At 48.5% G+C, this 20,290-nt stretch overlaps 1 protein-coding gene and 1 long non-coding RNA gene across 2 annotated transcripts; both read left to right on the top strand.

Moving 5' to 3' along the window:
* Positions 1-901: 901 nt before the first annotated feature.
* Positions 902-4,832, top strand: LOC128318848 (uncharacterized). The gene is made up of 2 exons (XM_053236916.1): positions 902-1,133; positions 1,407-4,832. The coding sequence occupies exon 2, from the start codon at positions 4,056-4,058 to the stop codon at positions 4,788-4,790; it is 735 nt and encodes a 244-aa protein (XP_053092891.1). The 5' UTR covers positions 902-1,133; positions 1,407-4,055; the 3' UTR covers positions 4,791-4,832.
* Positions 4,833-5,397: 565 nt separating this feature from the next.
* Positions 5,398-10,618, top strand: LOC113525695 (uncharacterized). The gene is made up of 2 exons (XR_004578815.2): positions 5,398-9,579; positions 10,143-10,618. It is a non-coding gene; the product is annotated as an uncharacterized LOC113525695 (long non-coding RNA).
* The last annotated feature ends 9,672 nt before the right edge of the window (positions 10,619-20,290 follow it).

Genomic DNA, 20,290 nt, shown 5'->3' with positions numbered 1-20,290 from the left:
GAAGATACTCAACACCTGCTGATGTCTATGAGTCGCAGACTTCAAACTGTCATTGCATGCAAAGGATATGGAACAAAGTTCTAAACATGACTAATTTCCACTAATTAGTATTTACAGCTCACAGCAGTGCAGTGACCCCCATTGGTCATGCACTAGTTAATGATAGTGCAGCTAGAATAAACAGACATTTTGATTACAGTTAAGGAGTATTATTGTGTAAAATTCGCTGCTGTGAGATCAGATAGGTGTAGAACTTTCTCTTCAATGATTAGAATGTTTTACTCCCAAACTAATTTCCTTAATTTCATCATCAAAATCATCAACTTGTTTACTAGATCCCTTACCAATATGTTTTTTTCAAACAGAAAATTTCAGAAGCAATTTAACCTCTGCTAAAATAATTAGCTCTGGCTATGTACCTAAATCCTTTAAACTACCAGTTGTCAAACCCCTGATAAAAAAAGCCTGACCTCGACCCCTGTAAGTTGTCCAACTATAGTCCAATATCAAACCTCCCCTTTATCTCATGATAGCAGAGAGACAGCACTGGTTAAAGTAACAAATGACCTACTACTGGCCTCTGATCAGTATTGTGTGTCCTTGCCTGTGTTGCTTGTCCTTAGTGCAGCTTTCGATACCATTGATCATACTATTCTCTTGATAGACTAGAAAATGTTGTTGGAATTAAGCGAAAGGCCCTCTCCTGACTCGGGTCTTTTTTTGACTGATATATAGTAAAATTATATCAAAATTTATGAATTTGTTAATTATAAAATATTACTACTGACCTATAAAACACTGAACGATCTTGTGCCACAGTACCTGTGTGAACTTCTGGTCTTTTATGATCCGCCACGCCTACTTCGTTCAAAAAGTGCAGGCTCTTTGTTGGTACCTCGAATAATGAAGGCTACAGCAGGGGGCAGAGATTTCTCTTAAAAAGCCTCATAGTTATGGAACAGCCTTCCGTCTCCTTGTATAAATCTAGGCTAATATATTCATTTATTCAATCCTTTTGATAATAGCTTTTTCTTAGGTAAAGGAGCAGATCTGGAGGGTTCACGGGCATAGAGTGTTGTGGAAAACTGGGATGCTTGGATGCTGTCCCCAACCAAACTCACACGTTCACTCAGGTTTGTTGAAAGTGGCGTGGCTGGCCATTTTATGTCCCAGGGTGCCCTCATGTTTGTGTTACCTTCTGCGTCTCCCTTTTAGTTATGCTGTCATAGTTAGCCTTGCCAGAGTCCCTGCTTGCACTCTGCACACAATGTACATTTTATTTAGCCATTACATGACAGTAGCATACAGTAATAATATGTGTTCTCTCTCTCTCTCTCTCTCTCTCTCTCTGTTGAGCTTCATATACTACAAAGATACCAGTGATTGTGACTCTTTCTGCTCTCCAGATCTGCCTGATCCATGCAGATGCCCTACATCAGGTTGGAGTTCTTGTCAGGTGGCAGAGATGGTGACAGTTGCAGAGAGTGATTTCGTTTAAACTAACTGACAATAGGAAATGAATCCAAATCACTAGGCAAATGTCAAAAACAGAGAACAGGCAGTGAGTCAGGCGAGATGCAAACAGAGTATCTAAAATCCAGAAACAAGAACCCCCCCCATCCCCCTTCCCCCTGAGGAGCTCACTCTGGGACCAGAGTTCTTTGGCAATGAGGCAATGAGATACTGCAGCTTGCCCTCCCAGCAGTGGAAATCAAGGATAGCTCTGACTAGTTACACTGGTTGTCCTTCGATTTCCAGGGGTTCAGGTGGCGTTGCCGAGGGATTCCCTCCACAGGGTAACTTGGATGGATAATTTGAGGTGGGATACATGAAAGGATGGAGCGAGGTGGGATTGACGTGGTGATTCAATTCCTGGGGAATAGTGGTGGTTGGTAACCGAGGACACACTGGAAAGGGGTGAGCTGAGTGTACGTACGTCTGAGCAAGTTTTAGCCATACTCTGCCCAGGGAAGTAACTGAGCCCAATCCTCCTGGTTTTCGGCACAGAAAGAGTGCAAGAACCAGCTAATCTCTTGATTGGCTTTTTCGACTTGTCCATTGGTCATGAAGTCCAGGGCTAGAACAAGGGCTTTGCGGGGCACATTGGATTGAGCGCACACTGTACAGGAGGATATGATATAGTGGATGTCCGCAAGCACAAGATTCTCCCACAAACTGGGCACAACGTAGGTTTTCTGGTGGGACATGACTCTGGTGCTGGTTGGCAATTGGCCTTGGCAGTTCCACTACATGCTGGATAATGTAACTCCATTTACAACTAAACTCTTAGTAGTTCAGCAGATAAACTAGGAATCACATACAAGAAATGTCTCAATCAGTGTTTAGGCCTCATCACAGCACTGAGACAGCTCTGTTCTACACCCATTGCTTTTTTCCCTATACATGCTACCTCTGGCTAAAATGATCCATTGCAGTTTTTCTCATTTGGATACACACTGTAACTGACTGAATACAACAAATAATTGATTCCTTATACTAAAATCCCATAGTCACCCAATATTCCTTCACAATGATAAACACATTCTCATTGATTCCACATAGTTTGCAGTTCCGCTGCATTCATTTTTGCAAAATTCTACACACACACTTCTCAACACACTATGTACCTCTCATTGGGAACACAGCTGTCTCATTTTCCTAACCACTGGAGTCACCAATCAGAACTCAGCATGCTAATGAATGAAACCACATCTCACCTGTGAAAACTCAATTCACAATAAGTATCCACTCAGTTTTCCTAATTTCCTGGGGCATGTAAACTCTGTCCCTGTCACACTGGTTCAGGAAAAAACAAACAAAAAAATGAAACAAGAAAGATTGCAGAGAGGAAGAGGTAGAGGAAGACAAAGAAATATGTCCAGTGACATCCAGACATCCAGAGAATCCACAGCCACTTTAAGGCCAGCGGTGACACGCGGCGCATGTGGCAGGGCATCCAGGCCATCACCAACTACAGGTCATCACCATCTGCCTGTGACAGTGATGCCTCCCTCCCAGATGCGCTGAACGACTTCTACACTCAGTTTGAGGCACAGAATGGTGTGATGGCGAGGAAGACCACCCCTCCTCCCAATGACAAGGTGCTGTATCTAACCACGGCCGATGTGAGGAAGACTCTACACAGAGTCAATCTGCAGAAGGCTGCTGAACCAGACGACATTCCTGGCAGGGTGCTCAGAGGATGTGCAGTCCAGCTGGCAGATGTTTTCACGGACATCTTGAACACCTCCGTGAGCAGTAGCATTGTTCTGACTTGCTTCAAGGCCACCACCATCGTCCCCATGCCAAAAGAAGTCTCCAGTGTCTTGCCTCAACGACTACCGTCCCGTTGCACTTACACCCATCATCATGAAGTGCTTCGAGAGGCTCGTCATGAGGCACATTAAGACCCTGCTGCCCCCCTCACTGGACCCCCTGCAATTCGCTTACCGCCCCAACCGCTCAACAGATGACGCCATCACCACCACCCTCCATCTGGCCCTCACCCACCTGGACAATAAATTCAATTCAATTCAATTTTATTTGTATAGCGCATTTTAACAATGACCATTGTCTCAAAGCAGCTTTAGAGAACATAAGAAACAAAAAGCATGCAAACAGAAGCAAAAACATGCAAACAGTCCTAGATGTTAGACAAAATTATCCCTAGTGAGCAAACCTGAGGCGACTGAGGCGACTGTGGCAAGGAAAAACTCCCTTAGATGATATGAGGAAGAAATCTTGAGAGGAACCAGACTCAAAAGGGAACCCATCCTTATTTGGGTGACACTGGAGAGTGTGACATGAACAATGTCCTTTCTGTATTTATTTATGATCATGTAGAATTTTTAATAAAGACACTTATGTTAGAATGCTGTTCATAGACTTCAGTTCAGCATTCAACACAATCATTCCTCAGCACCTGACTGGAGACCTCAGTCAGACCTGATCGGGAACAGCATCTCCAACACCACCACACTGAGCACTGGGGCCCCACAGGGCTCTGTGTGCTCAGAACACTGCTGTTCACTCTGCTGACTCATGACTGTGTAGCAATGCACAGCTCGAATCACATCATCAAGTTCGCCGATGACACGACCGTAGTGAGTCTCATCAGCAAGAACGATGAGTCAGCATACAGAGAGGAGGTGCAGCGGCTAACAGACTGGTGCAAAGCCAACAACCTGTCTCTGAATGTGGGCAAAACTAAAGAGATGGTTGTTGACTTCAGAAGAGCACAGAGTGACCACTCTCCGCTTAACGTCGGCAGCTCCTCTGTGGAGATCATCAAGAGCACCAAGTTTCTTGGTGTTCACCTGGCAGAGAACCTCACCTGGTCGGTCAACACCAGCTCCATAACAAAGAAAGCCCAGCAGCGCCTGTACTTTCTGAGAAGACTGAGGAAAGCACATCTCCCACCCCCTATCCTCACCATGTTCTACAGAGGGACTATCGAGAGCATCCTGTGCATGACTGCCTGGTTTGGGAATTGCACCGTCTCGGACCGCAAGACCCTGCAGCGGATAGTGAGGACAGCTGAGAAGATCATCAGGGTCTCTCTTCCCTCCATCATGGACATTTACACCACACGCTGCATCCGCAAAGCCACCAGCATTGTGGACGACCCCACACACCCCTCTCACACACTCTTTACCCTCCTGCCGTCTGGTAAACGGTACCGAAGCATTCGGGCCCTCACGACCAGACTGTGCAATAGTTTCTTCTCCTCAATACTCAGAAACTGGACTGAAGGAACACACACACACATACATATATACACACACAACTGAGCATCCTCCATCCTCTCTGCAATTTTTTTGCAAGTTTTTGCACGTTTATGCTGCTGCAAATACTTATTACTGTACATAGGCTGCTACTCTTATGTTTACACTTATGTTTACACTATTTCAACTACTTATATTGTACTCTTGTACTCTTTACACTATTGTCACTAGGTTCACTTTTAAACAGAACTGTGTACTGGTCGGCGCTGTAGTCATTGTACTGTCTTGTGCTGTCTGCACTTGTTTGCACATGTGCACTGTATGTATATATTATGTAGTCCCTTGTAGTTGTGTGTTGTTCTGTGACATTTTATGTAGCACCTTGGTCCTGGAGAAACATTGTTTCGTTTCACTATGTACTTGTATATGGCTGAAATGACAATAAACTCCTCTTGAAACTTGAAACTTGATAGCACTATGGGAAATCATACAGCAAAATAGGAGTTTTTCAAGTGTGAAGTGAAATACATTGCTGTTCAGAGAAATTTCAGTACCTAAAAATGAGAAAATAATTATTATAATAAATAATTTAATAACCATATTTTTTAATCAAAATTGAAAATAAACGCTAACAAGGGGTATAAACCAAAGCCATATGGTTTATACCCCTTGTGACATATGATATTGCAGAACCCCCGATTAATGATATTAACCATTTTTGAGGGGTGATGGCTGATGTTGAAGTCGATCAATGGTGATAAATTTTACACAATAAATTTTACTCAGCCAGAAGTGAACGCAGTTACAGGTGTAGCAAAGAGGCATTTGGGTTGTTTTCGAAGATCCTTTTTTGAGAAAAAAAGGTTGTGCTAAAGTTATACCTGTTGTCTATGAACATTCATGGCATTGTTAAAGGTTGAAGGTCAAGTAGCAGACAAATGGGTGGTGATGGCATCCCCTTCATATTCATCTGTTCCTGGAGGACTGCTAGTTGCTAGCTGCTTACTAGATTTGCCTCAATATCCATCACAGAAAGTTCTTGTGGTGCTAAAGGATGACACTGAGCATCACATCATTATTCCAGGTAAGAGTTTTCATAGCCAATATTCATGTTCTGCAGAAAGTGATGTCAAGTAAGAATGTCCAACCTGATGGTGCAGGAGGTTATGGGCTATGCCTGCAGTTTTTGCTTCACATGATCTTGATGTTGGTCGGACTGACAAGGTTAAACACAATATCAAATTGCATGATAACAATCCTTTCAAGCACAGGGCTAGACCCATACATGCAGATGATTTTGAAGGCATCCGTCGGCATCTAAAAGAATTACTTGAAGCCAGTATAATCCGTGAATCTGAGTCATCCGCTTCTTCACTGATTATGGTTGTCAAAAAGAAAAATGGTGATATAGGACTTTGTATTGATTACCGCAAGTTGAACATGCAGACAAATAGGGACGCATATGCATTGCCCAATCTGGAAGAAGCTTTCTCAGCACTTCAGGGTTCATAGTGGTTCTCTGCGCTCAATCTCAAATCTCGATATTACCAGATTGAAGCTGAAGAAAGAGACAAACACAAGACTGCTTTTTTATGCCCTTTGGTGTTCTGGGAGTTCAACCGAATGCCCCAAGGCATTACCGATGCTCCCAGCAAATTCAAAAGGCATATGGAGAAATGCATGGGTGCCATCAATCTTACCGCAGTCCTGGTATTTTTTTTTATGACTTTACTGTGTTTTCTGAAACATTGGAAGAACTTGAAAACCATCTTCTTTGTGTCCTAAATCATCTGAAAGACTATAGGTTGATGGACAGCAAATTGTCAACAGGCTTTTGACACACTTATCGAGAAGCTCACCATGGCACCAGTACTAGGGTTTGCGGACCCTAAGTTGCCATATGAGGTGCACATTGATTCAGGCACCACCAGTTTAGGCACAGAGCTTTATCATGAACAGGGAGGGACTCTATGAGTGATTGCCTTTGCTAGTCATGGCCTGTCAAAGATTGAAGCCTGGTATCCTGTCAGCAAGCTTGAGTTTTTATTACTGAAGTGGGCTGTAACTGAAAAAGTTTGTGACTAGTAGCAGTTTCAAAGTGGTTATAGACAGCAATCCTCTAACTTATGTCATCAGCTAAGTTGGATGCAACAAGCTACAGCTAGATATCTGCCCTATCTACTTTCTCTTTCATGCTCCAATACTGCCTGGAGAAAAGCAATCTGGATGTGGATGGACTTTTCTAGATGCCCCCACAGTGCACTTGATGATTTAGCATCTAGGAAAGAGCAAGAACTCCAGTTCACATTGAAGGGTGGTTACTCCATCTACCTACAGTTGTGGTCCAGGGAAACTGTGACAAACACACAGTAAACCCAGCCAATGATGACAATTGCATTCCCTTCACTGAATCTCCATCTGCCCTCTATCTATCTCTATGTGCCCAGAGTTAATCCCTGAGGGTTACAAGCATTTTGAGGGATCTCTGATTGTTTTTGTATGTCAAAACAAGAACTAAGAGAAAAGCAGAGAACTGATCAAGCAATACAAGAAATAATAATTCAGATGGAGTCAGGAGGATCATATTGAGATAAGAACTAGCAAAACTCCCTTCCTTGTTGAGAGAATGGAAGAAATTGGAGCTGAGGAATGGCATTCTTTAGCAGAAGAATACATTTACAAACTTGTTCTCCCACAAAAGCTAAGATCTATGGTTATGGAATGGGCCACTTGGGAATAGTAGAGAATAGTACGGACCCTTGATCTCATGAGGGCCCATTTCTAATGGTCCAGGATGGCTATCGAAGTTGAAAATAAGGTAAAGACTTGCAGCCACTGTTTGTGTAGAAAGGCTCTACCAGAGAAAGCAGCTACACCAGTGAACATTCATGTCACTAGACTGTTTGAGCTGGTGTGTATGGACAAACAGGCAGTGAGTCAGGTGAGGTGCAAACAGTGTATCTAAGGTCCAGGCAAAAATCCAGAAACAAGATAAGACGCAAGGGTCAAAACTAGAAACAACAAACACGATTAGAAGGGTTCGTTCTTCAGTTGAATAAGCTGAACAAATACTTCGGGAAGTGAAGGTTTGGTGAGGGTGCTTATATTTGTGTGCAGGTGATTGAGTCCAGGTGTGTGCAATCAAGAATCGGGTGACTGTGAAAGTGACAATGAATATATGATGTGGGTGTTGTAATCCAAGGTGTCCATGTTTGTAAACAGAGGTGCATTGTAGCAAGTGGAGTTCAGTGCAGAATCTGGTGTGGACATGGCAGAACCCCACCCATCCCACTTCCCCTCGAGGAGCTAACTCTGAGAGCAGAGTTCTTTGGCAATGAGGCAATTAGGTACTGCAGCTTGCCCTCCAAGCACTGGGAATCGAGGATTGCTCTGACTAGGTACACTGGTTGTGCTTTGATTTCCAGAGGTTCAGGTGGGGTTGTCGAGGGATTCCCTCCACCAGGGCAACTTGGATGGCTTATTTGAGGTGGGATATGTGAAAGGATGTTTTTGTATTTTTTGTATTTTTGAAAAAGAGTGCTTTGTGTTGTGAAATACAGAGTGTAATTTGGTGGTTGGTGTGTGTACAAATCTGCTTTGTGTGTGTTTCATTTTGACTGGATTATTTGGCTATGAGGCATGTGTGTAGAGTTTTTACATGAAAAGTGAGTTTTTTCCTTTAAGATTTTCAGAATAGTGTGTGTGATTTGTTTTTCTAGTTGTAGGAAATGTGTGTAATGTTTGGGGAAATGTGTGTAACCAATTGGGGAAAACTGTAACATGCTGTTAGCTTCCACTGCTAGGCTGATGACACACAGCTGTATGTTTCAGCAAAGCCAGCTTCATAATATAAACTTACTGTAAATTAATGTTTTAATTAATTAATAAATTAATTAATTTATCAAATTTATCCTGTAGTGGAGAAACGAGGATTTTTGCTCTTATAGAGAGTGTGCATTTGTGTGTGTGTATGTGTTTGTGTGTTCTACTCCACAGTGTGTGTCATTGTGCTGTATCACATCGTCCCCCTCAGCACCTGCAGTAGTTCCCAGCTGCAGCAGTCACACTCACCCAGGTTTTTGTATGACGCTCTAACACTGTGTGAACATCTGTCTACTACTGATCGTATGTATACTCTGACAGTAATAATCTCCAGCATCTTCAGTCTGGACTCCACTGATGGTCAGAGTGAAATCAGATCCAGATCCACTGCCACTGAAACGAGCTGGAATACCTGATGCTCTACTGCTAGCCGCATAGATCAGGAGTTTAGGAGCTTCTCCAGCTTTCTGTTGATACCAGAACAAACAGTTACCACCACAGCCAGCATCAACAGCAGGACTGGTTTTACAGCTGATGGTGACTGTGTCTTCTGGAGAAACAGATTTCACTGCAGGACTCTGAGTCACAGTCACCTGACCTCTGGATCCTGAAAAAAATAAGAAGAATAAATCCGTTCCCTACATTAATAATGATGTTGAGTTTGAAGTTCATCTAGTCAGCCTACTTCACATGGATTTGTCAGCTGAACAGTAGAAGATAAAACATTGTGTTACCTCGAGCGCAGAGGGTCAGTGTGCAGATGAAGACGCTGATCAAACTCATGGTTGCTGTGGGTGAAGTCGCTGAGCAGCAGCTCTCAGTCATGAAGTGTTAAAGTCACAGGGCTATAAACACTCGCAGAGCGCTGAAGCATGAGCTGCTAATGCAAAGTGGAACCTCTCTCAATGGAAACGTGTGTGTGTGTGTTTGTCTGTGTGTGGTCACTGTAGTGTAAAAGAGGTTTTTGTATGACGGCTTCATTAGAATGTATCACTGTGGTGGACTTTCGGTGGAGGAACCAAACTCATCATCAGTAAGTCATTTTACTTCTTCTAAAACTCTAAAAAATTTATTTACTTCTGTTTATCAATGACATTAATAAATAATTAAAATGAAATATAATGTGTATAGTTATGAATAATATGTTTGGGGTAACGCTAAACCTTCAAGTAGTAAAATAAATAATAAATGAGTGAATACTTAACATTTAATAAATATCCAGTGTGTTTGTGTTGGTGAGTGGAAACCTGGTCACTGGTTCATATCTGAAGTATTGTGTAAATTGTTCTAAAGTCTCTGTGCTGATGGAAAATACAGACGAATGCTGCTGTGTGTTTGTGTTAAACAATGAACATTTCTGAAATCAGATCCATTTTCTGCTATCACACAGGGAGCGCTTTATACGACACATCAGTAAGAACTAACACAGAATAAAGCTGATCAAAGTCCGAGTGGCTCCACAATATAACGAGTAACTAGTAAATGTTCTCCTGCTGAGTAGTTCTACTGAACTGCAGTAATGTGAATAAGCAGTAATGAGTAAATGTTGTGTAAGCGTGTGTAAATGTGTGTTTATTGTGTGTTTGTGGTCTCCAGCCGGTCCCGCGGTGAAGCCCTCCGTGTCTCTGCTCCCTCCCTCCTCTCTGCAGCTGTCTGAGGGATCGGCCTCGCTGCTCTGCCTGCTGTCTGCCTACTCTCCACAGGGGGCGCTGGTGAGCTGGACAGTGGACGGCTCCCAGGTGAAGGATGGGGTTCTGACCAGCGCAGAAGAACAGAAGAAGGACGGTTACACACGCAGCAGCACCCTGACCCTCAGCAAAGCACTCTGGGAAAAGGGGGAGGAGTTTGTCTGTACGGTCTCCCATGCCGGCGTCAATCATCCGGTCACGTTCAGAAAGAGCCAGTGTGACGCCTAACAGCTCCAAGATAGAATTTAACACTGAGCTGCTTACACATCCATCTACAATAGAGTTTCAGTTCTACACAATGCTGACATTTCTGTCTTTACTCTCTTCACTGTCCTGTTGCTCTTCCTGTAGTTTTGCTCTGCTGAAATAAAGCTTCATTTTGGACATTGTGTGTTCTTTTATTAGAGTTAATAGTCATTATCAGTGTGATGAGAGAGTGTGTTTAGCTGTAGATTCAGTGCTGTGTGTTGTGCTTCAGTGAGTTTGGCTGAAGGAAGTTGAACATCTGGTGAAAGTGCTGCTCTATTCTGGGAGAAAGAGGATCACTCAGCCGTCTTCATGTAAATCTCTCTCTCACCTCACTGATCTCTCTCTCTCTCTGTCTGTTTTTCTGTTTAATATTGCTTTTATACAGCTGGATGGGTTTGTGGGAGGAGGTTAAAACCATACTTTCCTGCTATAAGCTATATTCCTTGGCATGAACCTGCAATGATTCATGATCAACTATCAATGGAACCATGTATTTAATATATAACTAACGTCTCCTTTTTTACCTCTGTAATATTAATAGGGTTAGGAGACCACTTGTGTTACTGCTAGGTGATGAATGTCTGTTACATTTTTTATCACATTAAGTACTGACTATTACGTCATCTGGAGGTGGTGCACCATCAGCCACAGTTGAGGAGAAGCAGCAGGTCATGGCTTTTAAGCTCCTGAAGCGATGCTTAGGGTTACACATTGGAACTCCAGACACTGGTCAATTTTGGGTTATTTGAACATTTAGAAATGTTTTATTCAGGGTTTGAGTGCAAAAAGCCTTTTAGAAAAGCCCCAGTTGAAATGACAATGTCAAGAGGAATTTCACAGCTGAGATCTGGGGACAATCGAAGAGTGCACTGTCCAATAAACAATGAGATATTTTTGTTCTGTGTAAAACCCACTGACCTCACGATCACATTCACCCCCAGAGACACACGGTATAAAGACGGGGCTCAAAATGATGTGTTAAAAGTCTGTTGTCCAATGAGTGTTAATCTTTCCTCCCATGAAAACACAGTGTAAGTGAATCTGCTATAGAAGCTAACAGAAGTGTTGTTCACTGGATTTCTATTAGCGCTGCTTCAGAGGAGATTTTCATGCAGGCTGTGTCATTCACCGAAATCAGTTTGTATTAAATGAACAAACAGCGCAATATTGCAGTGAGATATTTGATCATTTGATTTGCTGAAATACTGAATTTCACCAAAAGTGATGAATTATATAGACAACATTTTAATACATTTCTATATTTAATAGATAAACATTTGATTGTTACATTTTAAAGAAATTTTAGCGTCACATGGATGTGTTTTTCAATATGTTATGGCCTGAAATTGCACGTGACATCATGTGAATGTGATAAATAAAACATAATGATCATGGCCTTGAACATGGCCTTGAACTCCACATCCCATAACACCACGTGGCCTACAAACACTGCAACTCCCACCACACATGTTCATGTTCACCTGATTACTGATCACAGTCACCGGGATTCAATCACACACACAATATAAGGACTCCACTATCCATTCACAAAAAACTGTGAAGTATGCGCTCAGTGTTCCCTATCAAAAGCTATTCTCGATACTGCGTTTCAATAACGCTTATGAGAACATTCTTTGTTCGACCGGTTGTGAAGCAAGTGTGCCAAACACGCCAAGAATTGGCTTAAATAACCTCGGTGGGTGACGTCATTTGATTACATGCACCTGCAGGTTATAAATAGACGTGAAACGGACATACCCTCAGGTTCCCCTTCAGGAACTCGAGCTGCGTCACGAAACGCTATGGGAACGCCCCTGCGTGACCGCGCTCTGAATCACGTGTCTAATCCGTCCAATGGATGGGCGAGACGTCACGGGCGGGGTGACGTAGCGACCCGGAAGCATAAAAGCCCGAGCGGTGAGCCCCGCGTTAGCTTCCTGTTTTCAGCAAGCGCTCTATGTATATTGTCTGTCTTTGTTCTGTCTATTTTGTGTTTTATCGGCGGCATGCCAAAGGCCAAAGATAAGACTAAGGGCGAGAGCGGGCAGCGCTTCAGGCTGTGTGTTTCTCCCTGTCTGCGATATATTACGGGCGGGGATACACACAGTCTGTGCGTTGCCTGTTTGGGAGCGGAGCACGCTCAGTCGGCTCTCGAGGGAGCCGGCTGCGCACATTGCGAGCGTTTGCCGCTGTGCACTCTCCGCTCCCGCTGGGCTCTCTTTGAGGAGGGAGCCCTCACTAGCGTGCCTCGCGGTGCCGGCCCCGCTTCTGCCGAGGCAGAGCGGCGGTTGCGCTCGTGGGGCTTGCAGATGGACCTGGCGGAGGGAATGGAGACGGGCCCGTCCCTTTCTCCTTCCTCACCCTCCAGGTCCACTGTCCCCTCCCTGGGCTCAGAAGCACGCTCTGCGGTTTCTTCCCCCCGGGGAGCGGACTCGGCGCTCCACCTATCGTCCTCCGAGGAGGTCGATGTGGAGACCGTCGACCCAGAGCCGCAGTCTCCTCAATACGGGGAGCTACTCGAGGTGGTTACGCGGGCAGTCGCCAAGCTTAGCATTGACTGGCCCACTGAGTCATGGCCTGAGCCTCAGGGCTCTAGACTGGATGAGCGTTTTCTACGCAGTAGGCCGCCACCTCCGCCCCGGAACCTGCCCTTTTTTCCGGACCTCCACACTGAGATGTCGAGGTCCTGGAATAGGCTGTTTTCAGCCCGGTTGTTCAGCCCCACTTCTTCCCATTATGCTAATGTGGCGGGGCTGGACTACTCCGGTTACAGGGCGATGTCCAGGGTTGAACAGACGCTAGGCAACTATCTGTCCCCTGCTGCTGCATCGTCCCTGAAGGCTCTGGCGTTGCCTACCAAGCCGCTGCGGACCACCTCAGCGCTGGTAGGCAAGGCGTACACGGCAGCAGGTCAGGCCGGTGCGTGTCTGCACACCATGGCGGTGTTACAGGCGTACCAGGCCGACCTGCTTAAAGAGCTGGATGAGCAGGGGGAGAGCACGTCTGAGCAGGTAGCTGAGCTCAGACGGGCCGCTGATCTGTCCCTCCGCGCCACCAAGGAGACCGCCCGTGCTATCGGTCGGTCTATGGCAGTCCTGGTGGCGGCGGAGAGGCATCTCTGGCTGACCCTGTCCGATATGAAAGAGAAGGACAGGGTCGTGCTCATGGACGCCCCGCTTACTCCCTCAGGGCTGTTTGGTGACGCGGTAGACTCCGTCGTCGAGAAATACCAGCAGGCCCGTGCTCAGGCGGCGGCGTTCCAGCGGTTCCTCCCCCATCGCTCTCTAGCTCATGGGGCTGCTGGGCGGGGGCAGCCCCCTCAGTGTACGGCCCCCTCCTACAGGGAGGCCCAAAAACAGGCCCGGCCCTTCGGGCACTAAGGCGGATCTGAGGACCGTCCTCATGTCCAGAAGGGCCGCGGCTAAGAAGCCCTGACGGTTTTGGCCCAGGGCTTCCGAGGGCGGGCCCCTCCGGGGCGACGCGGCGTACACCTCATCTCACGGTGCCCGGGTCCCCCCGGTGCCCTCAGGAGGTCGATCTTCCAACCCTGCCACCTATGGTGCTTCAGGGCGCAGTGGTCTCCGGCGAGCACCTCTCCCAGTTCTCGCCCGGCAACGTAGCGGGTCTGGGAGGCTCGCGGCCTCTTCTGAGGCCTTCGTAGCGGTTAGCTCATTTCCCCCATGTCGGTTTGCCACCTCAGGGCACCCAGCTAACCGCTTCTATTACACCAGAGGTCAGTCTCGAGAGACTGATTCCCTTAGTGAGCTTTCTGGCAGCGTGGAAACTTCTGCCGAATGTGTCTCATTGGGTCCTGCGTACTGTAGAGAGAGGCTATCGAATTCAGTTCGGCTCACCTCCGCCTCGTTTTTCTGGGGTTCTTCCCACTGTGGTGGGTCCCGAGCAGGCTCTGGTATTGGAGCAGGAAGTACACACTCTCCTGAGGAAGGAGGCCATCGAGGTGGTCCCTCCTCACGACAGAGAGTCTGGGTTCTACAGCCGGTACTTCATTGTTCCCAAGAAGGGGGGGAGGGCTGCGTCCCATTTTGGACTTGCGGCAATTGAACCTCTCAGTCGCACGACTGAAGTTCAGGATGCTTACGGTCACTCAGGTCGTGTCTCAGATCAGGTCCGAGGACTAGTTCGTCACAATCGACCTAAAAGATGCGTATTTCCACATCTCCATCCTTCCCCCGCACAGGAAGTTCCTGAGGTTCGCTTTCGGGGGCGAAGCTTACCAGTATCGGGTTCTTCCCTTCGGCCTAGCACTCTCACCCCGCACCTTCACGAAGTGCGTGGATGCTGCCCTGGCTCCTATGCGACTACAGGGCATCCGCATACTGAATTACATTGACGACTGGTTGATTTTAGCTCATTCAGAGCAGATGGCGGCTCGGCATCGAGATGTCGTTCTCGCCCACATGAAGGAACTAGGGTTAAGACTAAACGCTGAGAAAAGTGTGCTTTCTCCAGCTCAGAGAACCGCTTATCTAGGCGTCGTGTGGGATTCGACCACGATACAGGCACGTTTGTCTCCTGCTCGAGTTGGTCCTCACAGCGATCGCGAGAGTGAAAGTAGGCCGGTCACTCACTGTAAAGCAGTTTCAGAGACTGCTGGGCCTATTGGCAGCTGCGTCCAACGTGATACCTTTTGGCCTGCTGCACATGAGACCCATACAGTGGTGGCTCAAGACCAGGGGGTTTTTCCGAAACAGAGGAAACCCGTTCCGCATGATCAAGGTCACGCCTTAGCTGTGTGGAGAGAACCTGGGTTCTTGTCTCAGGGCCCGGTCCTGGGGGCTCCTGGTCGCCGCGTAGTGCTAGCGACGGATACGTCCCTCACCGGATGGGGAGCGGTCATGAGTGGCCGTCCTGCCTGTGGTCTGTGGAGGCGGCCGCCATCTCACTTGGCACATCAACTGCCTGGAGATGCTGGCCGTGTTTCTAGCTCTGAAACACTTTCTCCCAGACCTAAGAGGCCGCCACGTGTTGGTGCGCACCGACAACACGACGGTGGTCTCTTACATCAACCGCCAGGGAGGTCTGCGTTCGCGCCCCCTTTACAGGCTGGCGCTCCAGATCCTTGTGTGGTCCCAAGGGAACCTCCTCTCATTGAGAGGGGCCTACATCCCTGGTCATCTCAACGTGGGAGCGGACGCCCTGTCGAGGCAGGGGCCGGTGCCCGGGGAATGGAGAGCTCATATGGCGTATGTTCAGCAGAGCCCAGGTGGATCTGTTTGCGACGCAGGAGACGTCGCACTGTCCCCTTTGGTTCTCTCTGACTCATCCAGCTCCTCTTGGACTGGATGCCATGGTACAGCCGTGGCCGAGGCTGCGTCTGTACGCCTTTCCTCCGGTCGTTCTGCTCCCGGGAGTTCTGGAGAGAGTGCGCCGGGACGGAATTCGCCTACTGTTAGTAGCCCCGTTCTGGCCGGGCCGAGTATGGTTCTCAGACCTGATTTCCCTCCTAGACGGCTCCCCATGGGAGATTCCGATCAGGAGGGATCTCCTCTCACAGGCGGGGGGCCATCTTCACCCCCGCCCGGAGCTGTGGAAGCTGTGGGTGTGGCCTCTGAGGGGGCACAACTCCGCGCTTCTGGTCTCTCAACCGAGGTTGTGGAGACCATCCTCCAGTCCAGAGCTCCCTCTATGAGGAAACTGTACGCCCTGAAGTGGAAACTTTTCACTTCCTGGTGCGGAGACCGCCGGCTTGACCCTGTTCACTGCCCAGTTGGTACAGTGCCGGAGTTCTTGCAGGCCCGCCTCTCCGCGGGGCTGACCCACTCCACCCTGAAGGTGTACGTGGCGGCTATTGCGGCCTGCCACGCCCCTCTCGATGGCCAGTCAGTGGGCAGACACCCCTGGGTGACACGTTTCCTCCACGGTGCGCTGAGGATCAGACCTTCAGCTCGATCTCGGGTCCCCTCGTGGGACCTGGCCGTGGTTTTAGAGGCTCTCTGCAAACCCCCCTTCGAGCCCATAGAGGAGATTTTGGACCGTCTTCTGACGTTAAAAACTGCCTTTCTCTTGGCAATTTCCTCTCTTAGGAGAGTGGGGGATCTTCAGGCCCTCTCTGTGGCCCCTTCCTATTTGACTTTGCGCCTGGTTTGGCCAAAGCTTTCTTGTACCCCGAGCGGGGTACGTACCGAAAGTCCCCTCCTCGGCACCATGGCCGGTCGTGCTGCAGGCTTTCTGTCCTCCTCCCTTCAGGGAGCCCGACCATCGGAAACGCTCAATTGTACGTGTCCAGTGCGAGCACTGGACGCGTACGTCCACAGAACTGCCCTGTGGAGAAAGGCGGACCAGTTGCTTGTGTGCTTTGGTCCCCCTAAGAGGGGTTTTCCTGCTTCTAAGCAGACCCTCAGCCGGTGGATTGTAGAATCCATTTCTCTGGCTTTCGAGTCCTCTGGTCTCCCCAGTCCCCTGGGGGTCAAGGCTCACTCTACCCGAGCGGTGGCAGCCTCTAAGGCCTTTCTGGCAGGTGTGTCCTTACAGGACATCTGCAACGTGGCGGGATGGTCCACGCCCCTGACCTTTGCCAGGTTTTATGACCTAGATACGCAAGCCACTCCCGGCTCCTCTGTCCTTGTGCCTTAGGCTTGCCTCCTCCTGGAGGCAGGGACTCGTAAGTCTGGCGGGGTGGGTATACTCGTTCCCATAGCGTTTCGTGACGCAGCTCGAGTTCCTGAAGGGGAACGTCTCCAGGTTACATATGTAACCATGGTTCCCCGAGGGAATGAGACACTGCATCTCGGTGCCACACTTCAGGCGTCCCTGCGGCACTTGCTTCATTTTCCAGTAAGCTAACGCGGGGCTCACCGCTCGGGCTTTTATGCTTCCGGGTCGCTACGTCACCCCGCCCGTGACGTCTCGCCCATCCATTGGACGGATTAGACACGTGATTCAGAGCGCGGTCACGCAGGGGCATTCCCATAGCGTTTCGTGACGCAGCGTCTCGTTCCCTCGGGGAACCATGGTTACATACGTAACCTGGAGACGTTTTCTTGTCTTCAGAGACTGCATTGTGTGTGTGTGTGTGTGCGCGTTGATTCCAGCATTGTTTCTTTGTTTAAAAAAAAAAAAAAAGAAAAAAAGTAGGTCATGTCTAGTTCGTCGGTCAGGAGATGCTTGCCACCCTGTGTTCAAGTAATCCCTGACGACGATCCGCATGATTATTGCTTGGAGTGCCTCGGGGAAGAGCACGCAGCTTGTGCCCTCGAGGACACTGAGTGTGAGCACTGCGAGTTGCTTCCTATCGGAGTGCTCTGCTCGAGGCTCGCATTCTTTCAGGAGGGGCGAGCCTCTGCGTCCGCGTTGAGATCGTGGGGCTCGCGTGTCGAGCTCGCTGAGAGACGAGGAGCGCGCGAGCTTCCTCTCTCTCTCTCGCACTCTCTCCAGATCGCGATGTCTCTGCCCTCGCTGCTGAAGCGTGCCCCGGTGCTTCTTCAGAGTGAGCCGAGGACGCGGGTTCTCTTGCTTCTGGCGAAATGGAAAAGGAGAGCGCTGCCTCTGAGCGTTCCTCCAGAGCATCCGCAGACTCCAGAGCAGACTCCAGAGCATCCGCATTTTAAATTACATAGACGACTGGCTGATTTTGGCTCAGTCTCAGGAGCTAGCGCTTCGACATCGGGATGTCATCCTGGCTCATCTCGAATCTCTGGGGTTGAGACTCAACACCAAGAAAAGCGTTCTCTCTCCTGCTCAGAGGACAACGTATTTGGGGGTTGTATGGGATTCGATCACGATGCGGGCACAGATGTCTCCTGCACGCGTCGAGTCCATTCTAAACACCCTAGAGAACATCAAGCTAGACCAGAAAGTTACAGTACATTACTTTCAAAGGGTTCTAGGTCTCATGGCAGCTGCATCCACGGTAATACCTTTGGGCCTCCTGCGTATGAGATCGTTTCAGTTGTGGCTCAGAGCCAGGGGATTTCATCCAAGGGCCAATCCCCAGAGGCAAATAAGGGTTACGCGCCAGGGGCTTCGTACCCTATCTATGTGGTTCAGACCCCGGTTTCTGACTTTGGGTCCCACTCTAGGCACGTGTTGTCGTCGCAAGATGCTAACGACAGACGCTCCCTCACGGGTTGGGGTGCGGTCTTAGATGGCTGTCCAGGGGATCTGGAGAGGTCATCTTCTCGACTGGCACATCAATTGCCTTGACATGATGGCTCTATTTCTGGCCCTGAAATACTTCCTCCAGCAGTTAAGAGGCTACCATGTCCTAGTGCGGGTGGACAACACTGCGGTAGTCTCTTACCTAAATCGTCAAGGTGGACTGCGTTCGCGCTGCCTGAACAGGCTAGCGCAGAAGGTTCTGCTTTGGGCACAGGCTCAGTCAAATCTGGGAAAGATTTTATGAAGCAGAGGTGGACCTCTTTGCTTCACGGGAGACGGCACAATGTGCCCTCTACTTCTCTCTGACTCCTCCAGCTCCGCTGGGTCTGGACGCAATGGCCCATACGTGGCCCAGACTGCGTCTTTACGCATTTCCTCCAATCGCTTTGCTCCCGGGAGTCCTGGCCAAGGTCCGTCAACAAGGGTTTCACCTCTTACTGATAGCGCCCCGTTGGCCAAGCAGAGTGTGGTTCTCAGATCTAATATCCCTCCTCGACGGCTCACCGTGGGCGATTCCGGTCAGGAGGGATCTTCTCTCTCAGGCACAGGGTACAGTGTTTCATCCCCGGCCCGAGCCCTGGAACCTTCATGTCTGGCCCCTGAGGGGGACCAACTAAGAGATGCTGGGCTATTTTAAGTGCTAGGGCTCCCTCCACTAGGAGAAGTTATGCCCTCAGATGGCGTGTTTTCGAAAGTTGGTGTATGGCACACCATGCAGACCCAGTTCACTGCCAAATTGTTTCAGTGCTGGGGTTTCTGCAAGAGAAACTGTCCTCAGGCACATGTCCTTGGTGGAGCCAAGCGGTTGAGGCTGCCCACTAGAGCGACAGTCCCTTCGCGGGACTTAGCTATAGTGCTCGAGGGTCTGGTTGACACCCCTTTCGAACCACTAGAGTCAGCACCTCTCAGGTTTCTGACCCTACAGATGTTTTTTCTAATGGCTATTACTTCTCTGAAGAGAATTGGGGATTTGCAGGCTCTGTCAGTCTCGCCATCCTGCCTAGACTTTGCCCCTGGGCTGGTCAAAGCTATTTTGCATCCTCACCCTAATTACCTTCCGAAGGTTCCATTCTCAACCATACATCCGGTAGTTCTTGAAGCCTTCTGCCCTCCATGACACTGGAGCAAGAAAGACTTCACTTACTGTGTCCAATACATGCTCTTCAGATTTACGTCCACCGCACTAGCCAGAGGCGTAAGTCGGAGCAGCTTTTCATATGCTATAGGGGCCGCAACCCAGGGATGGGGGGGGCTGCCACTAAGCAAACAATGTCACATTGGGTGAGGGATGCTATTGCCCTAGCCTACGAGGCACATGGTCAAGCTTCGCCTCTATGAGTAAGGGGGGTTGCATCTTCTACGGCTTTGGCAAGAGGTATCCCCTTGCAGCAAGTGTGTGATGCGGCAGGCTGGTCCTCTCCACACACATTTGTCAGATTCTATAGTTTGGATGTCCATGCTACTCCGGGCTTACCTGTCCTTGAGTCAACATCCCAGAGTCATGTCTGAGACCTCTTCAATGCTTGTGCGCACACACTACACAACTTTGAGGGGTCCAGACACTTCCAGTGTGGCGGCGTTCGTATTCTCGTTCCCATAAGCGTTATTGAAACACAGCATTGAGAGTAGCTTTTGATAGGAAACGTCTCGGGTTACTTCACTGTAACCCTGTTCCCTGAAAAAGCGGGA

The sequence above is a fragment of the Pangasianodon hypophthalmus genome, chromosome 9 (genome assembly GCF_027358585.1).
Source record: "Pangasianodon hypophthalmus isolate fPanHyp1 chromosome 9, fPanHyp1.pri, whole genome shotgun sequence".
NCBI lineage: Eukaryota > Metazoa > Chordata > Actinopteri > Siluriformes > Pangasiidae > Pangasianodon > Pangasianodon hypophthalmus.
This window is presented reverse-complemented; position numbering and strand designations above follow the sequence as displayed.

What these genes read in the sequence shown, in the direction of transcription:
- LOC128318848 (XM_053236916.1), top strand. Translation starts at nt 4,056, where the DNA reads ATGCACAGCTCGAATCACATCATCAAGTTCGCCGATGACACGACCGTA.